Source organism: Octopus sinensis, linkage group LG28 (assembly GCF_006345805.1).
Source record: "Octopus sinensis linkage group LG28, ASM634580v1, whole genome shotgun sequence".
Classification (NCBI taxonomy): Eukaryota; Metazoa; Mollusca; class Cephalopoda; order Octopoda; family Octopodidae; genus Octopus; species Octopus sinensis.
The window spans coordinates 2,591,024-2,604,403 of NC_043024.1; the positions used below are offsets into that span (position 1 = coordinate 2,591,024).

Below are 13,380 nucleotides of genomic sequence, written 5' to 3' on the forward strand. Positions count from 1 at the left end.
TAAATGATGATTCTGAGAGAATGATTTACCACAGATATCACACTGATAAGGTTTCTCTCCTGTGTGAATGTATTTGTGAGTAGTTAAGCTGTGATTTTGAGAGAATGATTCTCCACAGATATCACACTGATAAGGTTTCTCTCCTGTGTGAATGTATTTGTGAGTGGTTAGGTTTTGATTCAGAGAGAATGATTTACCACAGATATCGCACTGATAAGGTTTCTCTCCTGTGTGAATGTATTTGTGAGTAGTTAAGCTGTGATTTTGAGAGAATGATTTACCACAGATATCACAATGATACGGTTTCTCTCCTGTGTGAATGTATTTGTGAGTAGTTAAGTGCTGATTATGAGAGAATGATTCTCCACAGATATCACAATGATAAGGTTTCTCTCCTGTATGAATATGTTTGTGAGTGGTTAGGTCGCTATTTATAGAGAATGATTTACCACAGATATCACACTGATAAGGTTTCTCTCCTGTGTGAATGTAATTGTGAGTAGTTAAGTGGTGATTATGAGAGAATGATTTACCACAGATATCACACTGATATGGTTTCTCTCCTGTGTGAATACGTTTGTGAGTGGTTAGGTCGCTATTTCCAGAGAATGATTTACCACAGATATCACACTGATATGGTTTCTCTCCTGTATGAATACGTTTGTGAGTGGTTAGGTCACTATTTCCAGAGAATGATTTACCACAGATATCACACTGATAAGGTTTATCTCCTGTGTGAATGTATTTGTGAGTAGTTAAGTGGTGATTATGAGAGAATGATTTACCACAGATATCACAATGATATTGTTTGTCTCCTGCATGAATACGTTTGTGAGTGGTTAGGTCGCTATTTCCAGAGAATGATTTACCACAGATATCACACTGATATGGTTTCTTTCCTGTATGAATACGTTTGTGAGTGGTTAGGTCGCTATTTCCAGAGAATGATTTACCACAGATATCACACTGATATGGTTTCTTTCCTGTATGAATACGTTTGTGAGTGGTTAGGTCACTATTTCTAGAGAATGATTTACCACAGATATCACACCGATAAGGTTTCTCTCCTGTATGAATGTATTTGTGAGTAGTTAAGTGGTGATTTCGAGAGAATGATTTACCACAGATACCACACTGATATGGCTTCTCTCCTGTATGAATACGTTTGTGTTTAATTAACTGACTACTTTTAGAGAATGATTTACCACAGATATCACACTGATATTGTTTCTCTCCTGTATGAATACGTTTGTGAGTGGTTAGGTCGCTATTCCCAGAGAATGATTTACCACAGATATCACACTGATAAGGTTTCTCTCCTGTATGAATGTATTTGTGAGTAGTTAAGTGGTGATTTCGAGAGAATGATTTACCACAGATATCACACTGATATGGTTTCTCTCCTGTATGAATATGTTTTTGTTTAATTAACTGACTACTTTTAGAGAATGATTTACCACAGATATCACACTGATATGGTTTCTCTCCTGTATGAATACGTTTGTGAGTGGTTAGGTCGCTATTTCCAGAGAATGATTTACCACAGATATCGCAATGATGTGACTTAACCACAATGTGGATGCATTTGTGAATAGCTGAGCTATGATTCTGAGAGAATGATTTACCACAGGTATTACAGCGATACAACTCGACACCTGCGTGAATGTGTTTATGTGTGGTCAAACGAACCTTTTCAGAGAATGATTTACCACAGATGTCACAGTGATAGAGATCCTCTCCTGCATGGAAACATTTGTGAATCGTCTGTTCATCTTTGAGAAAGAAGGACTTGTTGCAGACATCACAGTGAAATGATGTTTTCTCTTCTTCTTCTGTTTCATCTTCAGTAAAATCAATCCTTAACGACTGTGTATTACAATTAACCTCATTATCACGTAATTCATTTTCCATTATTTTTCTCCTCTCACCACAAAGTCCAAATGTCTTTCTTCTTTTTTATATTCTATTCCCCAGTTATTTCTGTTGCTTGAAATGCTTAGCAGTATTTCGTCTGTCTTTTTGTTCTGAGTTCAAATTCCACCGAGGTCGACTTTGCCTTTCATCCTTTCAGGGTCGATAAATAAAGTACCAGTTTCACACTGGGGTAGATATAATCGACTTAATACCTTTGTCTGTCCTTGTTTGTGCCCTCTATGTTTAGCCCCCTAGTGGGCAATAAAGAAATATATATTTCCATCAAGTGTAATCATTGTCAACATCTGAGGGGGCTGCCAATTCCTTTGCAATCCAGTTTTAATTAGAATACAGGATTGGTTTTCTTGCACCCATTCCAGGCAGTAAAGTACAGAAATGCTGCTAATAATCACACACCCAAAGAAAATCTTTTACAATTCTATAATCGATTTATATAAACAGGGTAATATTTCTTCTGTGTAGCATCTTAGTTTCATCTTAAAGAATATATCATATATATTCATGATGTGTTCGATGTAAAATCTTCATTTATGCTAAATATCCTCTCTGATACTCTGAAATAAAAAAGAAATAATATGAGATATAGAATATACTTGAAAAGTAAAGATTAAACAATGAAAATTTTATTACGCTTTTATACTGATAAACTGGAGATATAAACCTTTAGCTGGCCAAAAAAACGTTAACACGTCAGTCTGACAAACAAACAAGGAGAATATAAGGTAGTCATGGGATGTGCTAAAAATAATAGTTAAATAGCTCTTAAATCATGCAGCAATTTTAAAAATTTTGTTTTGGTTTTTGCACAATCCTATGAATTAGAAATTCGCAAGAGTTTTCTAAAAATTCCCAAAAAGTTTTGAACCAACAAAGAATTTACAATTTAGATCTGCTGTTTGTTTGTTGAGCGAAGCGGTCTTCATCCCAGAGCTCGCAAGATGGAAGAAGTCGGAAACGCAGTCCTTTGCTATTCGTAAGACCCGCAGAAGAGAAAGCAGGTCAGCCCCCCCGACACCGAGAGCATCGACGGATGGACGAATGCGCATCCAGGCTTGGCAGTTGCGTAGGAAGTCGGGGGACAAGAAACAGGAAGAAAGAGTGAGAGAAAGTTGGGGCGAAAGAGTACAACAGGGGTTGCCACCACCCTCTGCTGGAGCATCGTGGAGCTTTAGGTGTTTTCGCTCAATAAACACACTCAACGCCCAGTCTGAGAATCGAACCCGCGAGTCCGCTGCCCTAACCACTGGGCCATTGCGCCTCCACTTACATCTGCTGTATATGAAATACCAGAAGTTATTGTGTTAAAAGAGCAAGGACTAATGTTTACTTGGAAACGGTTGATGATGATGATATATATATATATATATTTATTGCCCACAAGGGGATATACAAAGAGGGGACAAACAAGACATAGGGATTAAGTCGATTACATCGAACCCAGTGCATAACTGGTACTTAATTTATCGACCCTGAAAGATGAAAGGCAAAGTCGACCTCAGTGGAATTTGAACTCATAACGTAAAGACACATGCATTTCGCCTGTCATGCTAATGTTGCTGCCAGCTCGCCACCTTTATATATATATAAAAGCAATTAAGATTCAAGTCAGTTCTAATGAATTCACTTGAATGCGGTACTTAACTTAGATGCACCAGAAAACTATATGGTGTTAACCATACAGTAATGTGGGGTGATTATAAACGAGAAAGAAGCAACAAGAATGGATTAGTTTTTAGTACAATTGTTTCATACAAAGACTGGCTTTATTAAAAGTTGCAAATATTGCAGCAGATAAAAGTGTCCCGTACTCATCAGCTAAAACACATATGAGTTCTCCAAACATCTTAGTGGGTGAGGTTACACTCATGAAGTATCGGAGATAATTTTATAAAAAGCAGATTCAGGTTGTAAACAGACTTCCAAAGTTCTTTAATGACGATGCACAGTCTTATCACAGGTTTTAAAAAAGCTTATTAGCTTCACAGAGAAGGTGAATCAATCCATAGTGTAGGTGCAAATATCCAGAGATATGAGGAGGTATTTCATACTCACAGACGATGAATCTATCCATGGTTAATCCACAATGAGGTGGGTATAATTTCCGGAGGGAAACGCAAGCTTTCAGGATGATAATGCACCAATTCACACAGCTAAAGTTGTCACTGAATGGCACGAGGAACATTCATCAACCGTTTCAAAGTAAACATTAGTCCTTGCTCTTTTTAACACAATAACTTCTGGTATTTCATATACAGCAGATCTTTCCTTCTATGTTTCCAACGAAGAGCTCTGCTCGAAATGTTAAACCCTCCTTCTTTTCTGAGCGTCCAATAATACTATATTTGTTCCACGTCCTCGCGTTGTAGTGTTTTTTTTGTGCTTTCTTGTTTGGATTAACTATATATATATATATATATATTTAACTGATCGTGGCCGCTGCCAGACTCCCCCGGCACCTGTGCCGGTGGCATGTAAAAAACACCCACTACACTCGAGGAGTGGTTGGCGTTAGGAAGGGCATCCAGCTGTAGAAACACTGCCAGATCAGATTGGGCCTGGTGCAGCCTCCTGGTTTCCCAGACCCCGGTCGAACTGTCCAACCCGTGCTAGCAAATACATTCAAACAGGAGAGAAACCTTATCACTGTGATATCTGTGGTAAATCATTCTCTCATAATCACAGCTTAAGTACTCACAAATACATTCACACAGGAGAGAAACCTTATCACTGTGATATCTGTGGTAAATCATTCTCTCATAATCACAGCTTAAGTACTCACAAATACATTCACACAGGAGAGAAACCTTATCAGTGTGATATCTGTGGTAAATCATTCTCTCATAATCACAGCTTAAGTACTCACAAATACATTCACACAGGAGAGAAACCTTATCAGTGTGATATCTGTGGTAAATCATTCTCTCATAATCACAGCTTAAGTACTCACAAATACATTCACACAGGAGAGAAACCTTATCAGTGTGATATCTGTGGTAAATCATTCTCTCATAATCACAGCTTAAGTACTCACAAATACATTCACACAGGAGAGAAACCCTATCAGTGTGATATCTGTGGTAAATCATTCACTCAGAATCAAAATTCAGATCTGGAAATTCGTCAAGTCTGGTGAGTTGTGGATAACGGATGCCAGTTGGACTGAGCAGACTACACCCACAACAACAACTGGCAATGCAAAAATATTGGGAAACTAACCAAGAACAATCAGCCATCCCCTGTATATCATCATCTGAAATCCAGATATAAACTGCTGTCCTTGAATGCCCGTAGTTTATGCAACAAGGTGCATCTTTTTGTCTCCTACGTCAAAAGTATCAACCCAGATTTCATCACAGTCACGGAAACGTGGGCACACTCTGCACTCTGTGATGGAGTTTTCAGCATAGCCGGCTACAACCTGTTCCGCAAAGACCGCATTAATCGCCGTGGAGGGGGTGTGATCATTTATGTTCGATCAAGTCTATCGGCAATCCCCTGTGATGATTTGAACCAATCTCAGCAGGAGGTATTTTTCTGCAATGTTCACATGACCATGTCAACACTTCTGCTCGGAGTCGTTTACCGTCCTCCAAATTATCAACAAGACGCACAGCTTTTTGATATCCTCAGGGCGGCTGCCATGAAAACAGCCACATATGTGTATGTTGCGGGGGACTTCAATTTCCCTGAGATTGACTGGGAGGCCTTCCGTTGGCCGCAAAGTGCAGACGATTTCCTTGAACTGGTGCTGAATTCGAATTGGTCCCAAGTTGTTACCTCCCCCACAAGGGGTAACAACACTTTGGATCTGCTACTTACCGCTTCTCCTGAAACAATCATTAGTGTCGCTACTGAAGAACCTTTGGGTGACTCTGATCATTCCATGATCATGGCCGACTTGTCTCTGATTGGTTGTAACAAAAAACACAACCATCTTCAGATTGCCCGCTTTGACTGGAATAAAGCAAACTGGAGCTCTTATTGTACTGAGCTGCAACGCCCAAACTGGCATGAATTTTATGCCTCTGGAGATGTGGACACTATACTCCAGAACATTCTGAATTCAATATGGGCAGCATATGCAGCATCAGTACCACGCAAGCACAAAAAACCACCCAATAGTGCAATTTGGGAGACTGCAGCAGTCCGACTTGCCAGGAAAGAACGCCGTAATGCTGAACGGGAATACAAATTGCACAAATCAGAGAGCAACAGGAAAAAGCGCAATAGGTCAGCCAACCACCTCAAGCAGGTGACAAAAAAGGCAGTGCTTGAATTTGAACAACGCATTGCAGCTAACCCTGACAGCAAAGGGTTCTGGAAGTATGTGCACTCAAAGCAGAGACCCCACTCTCCTGTTGGTCCCCTTCGCAATCCCCACACAGGACAGATTACTGGCAATCCCGAAGAATGTGCAGAAATCATTGCTGGATGCTATGCCGGCATCTTTACTGTCGAAGACCAAAATGTTCCATCATCAACACCACTGACATCGGACTCTATATCTTCTATGCAATTTACACCAGCAATGCTGCAACGCCACCTAAAGAATAAACGCAATTATGCCTCTCCTGGTCTCGATGGTGTTACATACCTACTTCTCAAACGCAGTGGGTACTTTCTTCTAAGCCAACTTTCTCTATTCTTCCAATTCTGTCTCGACAATGGTGTTACTCCAGAACAGTGGAAAACTGCCAGTGTCATCCCTCTGTTCAAAAAAGGCGACCGCACATCGCCTGTCAACTATCGCCCCGTCAGTCTTACCAGCTGCATCGCCAAACTGATGGAATCCTGTATCAGAGAAACCCTCTGGAACTTCTGGAAGTCTCACAGCCTCATCCAGCTGTCACAATTCGGATTTATTCCTAACTCCAGCTGCTGTAATCAACTCATCGAGTTTCTTGAGGACATTACCCAAATCACTGATCCTGGGTGGATGTTGTTTACCTGGACTTTGCTAAGGCTTTTAACTCTGTGCCACACAAAAGACTTATGGTGAAGCTTTCTGCGTTGGGTGTAAGAGACGAACTCTATAACTGGTTAAAGTCCTTTATTTTCGGCCGAAAAGAGGTTGTCACAGTTCTAGGACAGCACTCTTCGCCCTATGAGATGACATCTGGTGTGCCGCAGGGATCTGTTCTTGGCCCCCTTTTATTTGTTGCGTATGTTAATGACGTAGATGCCAACTTAAAGAATGCCACAGTGCTGAAATATGCAGATGACATCAAGCTGTACCTCGAAATAAAGAGGTCAAATCCTATACACTATGGATCTCTATTGCAAGTAGACCTGGACACAACGCAGCAGTGGATCATGGACTGGCAACTCAAGCTGGCTGTGGACAAATGTACCACCATGCATTTTGGGAGGAGAAACCCAGCGTCCACCTACTCCCTCCACAACACTAGTCTCAAAAAGTCTTCAAGTGAACATGACCTGGGTGTTATTGTCGACAGTGATTTGCGTTGGACAAAACACATCGCTAAAATTGTCAAGAAGGCTGAGGGTGTCTTGGCATCACTCACCAAATCCTTTGTGAGCCGCTCTCCGGCTATCTATCTGCGGCTGCATATAGCTATGGTAAGACCTCACCTTACTTCCCTGGGCATGGACACATTGAAACTCCGACGTCTGGCAGCTGACTTGGCAGACACCCATAAAATTATCAACCATCGAACAAACAATAACTCTGAGCACCTCTTCAAACTCCACCCATGGACATATTTACAAAGTAAGAAAACAGCACAGCTCCCATGACTTCAGGAAACATTTTTTCACGCTGAGAGTTGCTGAAGCGTGGAACAAACTGCCGACATCGGTTGTTAGTTGTCGGAGCACTGCATCCTTCAAGACTTCCATGCTTCCTGAGATACGCCAAGACTACACTTGATTTTCCCCCCTCCATACACACACAAGCATGTTCACTTTCCAGACATTTCTACACTACTGCATGTACTTTATATGCACTTTCTGACAAGTTGTGGTGCACCTGAGCACTGTATACAATAATTTCATTATTATATAAAACCTAACTAAACACAAATACATTCACACAGGAGAGAAAACTTATCAGTGTGATATCTGTGGTAAATCATTCTCTCTGAATCATCATTTAATTACTCACAAGCGCATTCATACAGGTGAGAAACCCTATCCCTGTAATATTTGTGGTAAATCATTTTCTCAGAGTTACTACTTGTCTACACACATGCGTATTCATACGGGAGAAAAACCATATAACTGTGATATCTGTGGTAAATCGTTTTCACAGAGCGATGCCTTAACTAACCATAAACGTATTCATACAGGAGAGAAACCATATCACTGATATTTGTGGTAAATCATTCTCACAAAATCAACATTTAACTAAACACAAACCCTTCCGTACTGGAGAGAAACCATTCTACTGTGATACCTGCGGAAAGTCATTTGCTGGTGACTTAAATCCTCATAAACGCATTCTTAGTAAAGAGAAGCCGTATCACTGTGGTAAATCATTCTCTTTAAATCATCACTTAGCTAAACACAAACTTATTCATAAGGAGGGAGGCCATATCACTGCGATATCTGTGGAAAGTCTTTTTCACAGAGCGATGTCTTAATCAAACACAAACGTGTTCACACAATGATATCGTTTCTCTCCTGTGTGAATGTATTTGTGAGTAGTTAAGTGGTGATTTTGAGAGAATGATTTACCACAGATATCACATTGATATGGTTTCTCACCTGTATGAATACGTTTGTGAGTGGTTAGGTCGCTATTTCCAAAGAATGATTTACCACAGATATCGCAATGATGTGACTTAACCACAATGTGGATGCATTTGTGAATAGCTAAGCTATGATTCTGAGAGAATGATTTACCACAGGTGTTACAGCGATACGGCTCGACACCTGCGTGAATGTGTTTATGTGTGGTCAGACGAACCTTTTCAGAGAATGATTTACCACAGATGTCACAGTGATAGAGATCCTCTCCTGCATGGAAACATTTGTGAATCGTCTGTTCATCTTTGAGAAAGAAGGACTTGTTGCAGACATCACAGTGAAATGATGTTTTCTCTTCTTCTTCTGTTTCATCTGCAGTAAAATCAATCCTTAACGACTGTGTATTACAATTAACCTCATTATCACGTAATTCAATTTCCATTATTTTTCTCCTCTCACCACAAGGTCCAAATGGTTTTCTTTTTTTATATTCTATTCCCCAGTTATTTCTGTTGCTTGAAATGCTTAGGGGTATTTCGTCTGTCTTTTTGTTCTGAGTTCAAATTCCACCGAGGTTGACTTTGCCTTTCATCCTTTTGGGGTCAATAAAGTACCAGTTTCACACTGGGGTAGATATAATCGACTTAATCCCTTTGTCAGTCCTTGTTTGTCCCCTCTATGTTTAGCCCCCTAGTGGGCAATAAAGAAATATATATTTCCATCAACTGTAATCATTGTCAATATCTGAGGGGGCTGCCAATTCCTTTACAATCCAGGTTTAATTACAATACAGGATTGGTTTTCTTGCACCCATTCCAGGCAGTAAAGTACAGAAATGCTGCTAATAATCACACACCCAAAGAAAATCTTTTACAATTCTATAATCGATTTATATAAACAGGGTAATATTTCTTCTGTGTAGCGTCTTAAAGAATATATCATATATATTCATGATGTGTTCGATGTAAAATCTTCTTTTATGCTAAATATCCTCTCTGATACTCTGAAATAAAAAAGAAATAATATGAGATATAGAATATACTTGAAAATAAAGATTAAATAATGAAAATTTTATTACGTTTTTATGCTGATAAACTGGAGATATAAACCTTTAGCTGGCCAAATAAACGTTAACACGTCAGTCTGACAAACAAACAAGGAGATTATAAGGTAGTCATGGGATGTGCTACAAATAATAGCTAAATAGCTCTTAAATCACGCAGCAATTTAAAAAATTTTGTTTTGGTTTTTGCACAATCCTATGAATTACAAATTCGCAAGAGTTTCTAAAAATTCCCAAAAAGTTTTGAACCAACGAAGAATTTATAATTTACATCTGCTGTTTGTTTGTTGAGCGAATCGGTGTTCGTCCAGAGCTCGCAAGATGGAAGAAGTCGGAAACGTGGTCCTTTGCTATTCGTAAGACCTGCAGAAGAGAAAGCAGGTCAGCCCCCCCCCCCCCCGACACCGAGAGCATTGACGGATGGATGAATGCGCATCCAGGCTCGGCGGTTGCGTAGGAAGTCGGGGGACAAGAAACAGGAAGAAAGAGTGAGAGAAAGTTGGGGCGAAAGAGTACAACAGGGGTCGCCACCACCCTCTGCTGGAGCATCGTGGAGCTTTAGGTGTTTTCGCTTAATAAACACTCACAATGACCGGTCTGGGAATCGAAACCGCGTTCCTCTGAATGCGAGTCCGCTGCCCTAACCACTGGGCCATTGCGCCTCCACTTACATCTGCTGTATATGAAATACCAGAGGTTATTCTGTTCAAAAGAGCAAGGACTAATGTTTACTTTGAAACGGTTGATGATGATGATGATGATGATATATATATATATATAGTTATTGCCCACAAGGGGATATACAAAGAGGGGACAAACAAGGACAGACATAGGGATTAAGTCGATTACATCGAACCCAGTGCATAACTGGTACTTAATTTATCGACCCTGAAAGATGAAAGGCAAAGCCTACCTCAGTGGAATTTGAACTCATAACGTAAAGACACATTTCGCCCATCGTGCTAATGTTGCTGCCAAGCTCGCCACGTTTATATATATATATATATATATATATATATATATATATATTTTATTTTATTTTATAGAAAGAGCTTCTACAGTACTAGAACTGTTTCATTCAGATGAAACAGTTCTAGTCCTGTAGAAGCTCCTTCTATAAAATAAATTACTTTACTCTGCTATGTATTGAGTACCTTATTTACTGTGGTTAACCCCGACTCAACCCGGGACCTACATATACATATATATATATATATATATATATATGTGCATTCTCATGCCCGCACACACACATATATATATAAATATAGACATATATATGTATATACATATATATGCACATACACACACACAAAAGTTGGCGACTACAAAGGAATTTCACAAGAATCATATATATAGTGGAAGCCGCTTATTGTGATCATTTCCGTACAGCATTGGCCAACACCTAACATATGACGTTAAACAAATATAAAGTCTGAACCAATTAATTTTGATAACAATAACCGGCTGATAACGTTATCCGCTATTCCGATTGACCGCCACTCCATTCCTGCCCAGCCTACATCAATACACAACAAACTACGGCATTTCTATAAATCGCAGTATTTGCTATACAACGTCTTCAATCAGATCGTATTCCTCTCCAATATATATACATATATATATAATAACTTACCCCTGATGCTTAATAAATAAATAAATATTTATTTACTTTCGATTTCGTCTCCAAAGAATTGAGGAAACATGACAAGCCGGAAGTAAGGTGCGTCATGTGACTTAGACTCTTCAATATATGAAACCACAAAGAGTGCTGCTGACACAAAAGTGAAACTAAGAAGGAAGGGGGAACGTAATATTGTTGTTGACTATCACCATGGTTACTGTCTAAGCGGAAGGCTCATGGCTCGGTGGTTAGCGCATCGGGCTATCAATCGCGAGTTAGTGAGTTCGATTCCCTGGATCTTTTCGCTGTTCCACGTTGCCAGCGGAATTCTCGGCGACTCACGGGAATTCCGGAGCAGGGGATTCAGTTGGTCTTACACCTGAATCCTCATCGGCGAACGACGGGGATCCACGATGTATAAAAATGTCTGTTTAGGTATAGATGGAAATGGTGAGGATATTAAGAAATGTTAATAGCAAAATGTGGGAAATAAAAAATTGGAATGGTCAGTGAAAAGGAAAACGAAAAGTGAAAGAAATTATATAACTTTGTTTAAGTAATTTTTTTTAGTCCTTCCTTTTTTCTGAGTTGTGCGTTAGATATGAAATTAGATATGAAATCATTCGTATCTAATTCCGGTCTCCTAATAATTATCAGTTATAAAGTGGAATTGATCAAGGAATAAAGATTTGTATGAAACTATAGCAGGAAATAAACGGAATTTGCAAGACTGAACGGTTAATGGACGAGGGGAAGTAACTCTTCCTTCAACAAAAGCCCTGAACATTTTTATATAGCTTCGAGTTTAAATGACAATTAATTAATTCAGCAAATTGTTAGAAAGGATCACAAAAGTACAGCCCTCAAAATTACTGCAGGGCTTAATGAAACGCCTGAAGAACCCAGTTTCCACAAAAACTTTTGCTGGGAGCTGCACAAAGCCAGATTTCAAGGAGGGCTGCAATCAGAAAACCACTACTTTCAAAAACAAACGTTGCAAAGCGTTTAGAGTGGAGTAAAAACCTACAGAAATGATCCCTAGAGCAGTGGAAGAATGTTATTTTCTAGGACGAGTCATCCATTACCTTATTTCCGACCACTGGCCGAGTATACGTGTGAAGAGAGCCAAAAGAAGCATTTGACCCAGACTGCCTTCTTCCAACTGTTAAACATGGAGGAGGATCTGTAATGATCTTGAGTGCTATATCTTGGAAATCTGCCAGCCCAATGGTTCCCCTTCATGGCAGAATTAATAGTCAAGACTATTTAAGCATTTTATCTGATCAAATTTATCCTATGGTTGTGGATCTGCTTCTGGAGGGCAACGCAAGCTTTCAGGATGATAATGCACCAATTCTCACAGCTAAAGTTGTCACTGAATGGCACGAGGAACATTCTTCAACCGTTTCAAAGTAAACATTAGTCCTTGCTCTTTTGAACACAATAACTTCTGGTATTTCATATACAGCAGATCTTTCCTTCTCCTATGTTTCCGACAAAGAGCTCCGCTCGAAACGTTAAACCCTCCTCCTTTCCTGAGCGTCCAATAATACTATATTTGTTCAGCGTCCACGCGTGGTTGTGTATTTTTTGTGCTTTCTTGTTTGGATTAACTATATATATATATATATATATATATATATAATGATCGTGGCCGCTGGCAGACTCCCCTGGCACCTGTGCTGGTGGCATGTAAAAAACACCCACTACACTCGCGGAGTGGTTGGCGTTAGGAAGGGCATCCAGCTGTAGAAACACTGCCAGATCAGACTGGGCCTGGTGCAGCCTCCTGGCTTCCCAGACCCTGGTCGAACCGTCCAACCCATGCTAGCACGGAAAACGGATATTAAATGATGATCATGATGATGATATATATGTACAAATTAAAATCCAGGAAACAGAGAAGTAGCATTAATATAGTTTATTCACTGCAAAAATTCAACATGTACACTTACAGCTGTTTCGATTTTGCTCAAAAGAAATTCCAATAATTAAAACCTTTAATTGGGCAAAATCTCATCAAAAATTGAATTAAAGAAAAGACTATTGT

At 39.6% G+C, this 13,380-nt stretch overlaps 1 protein-coding gene and 1 pseudogene across 1 annotated transcript; one reads left to right on the forward strand and one right to left on the reverse strand.

Moving 5' to 3' along the window:
- LOC115225743 overlaps positions 1-4,984 on the forward strand; it is a 63,476-nt pseudogene extending 58,492 nt beyond the window's left edge.
- Positions 4,985-5,038: 54 nt separating this feature from the next.
- LOC115225572 (zinc finger protein 430-like) lies at positions 5,039-9,085 on the reverse strand. Its single transcript, XM_029796495.1, has 2 exons — positions 8,674-9,085; positions 5,039-5,121 (listed from the first exon to the last, which is right to left on the reverse strand). The coding sequence occupies exons 1-2, from the start codon at positions 9,083-9,085 to the stop codon at positions 5,039-5,041; spliced, it is 495 nt and encodes a 164-aa protein (XP_029652355.1).
- Positions 9,086-13,380: the final 4,295 nt, after the last annotated feature.

Bases quoted from the DNA above. Each gene is read 5' to 3' on its own strand.
- LOC115225572 (XM_029796495.1), bottom strand. From the start codon at position 9,085: ATGGAAATTGAATTACGTGATAATGAGGTTAATTGTAATACACAGTCG. The intron at 5,122-8,673 runs GTATTCATACAG...TTGCATTGCCAG, and splicing joins CGACCTAACCACTCACAAAC to TTGTTGTTGTGGGTGTAGTC.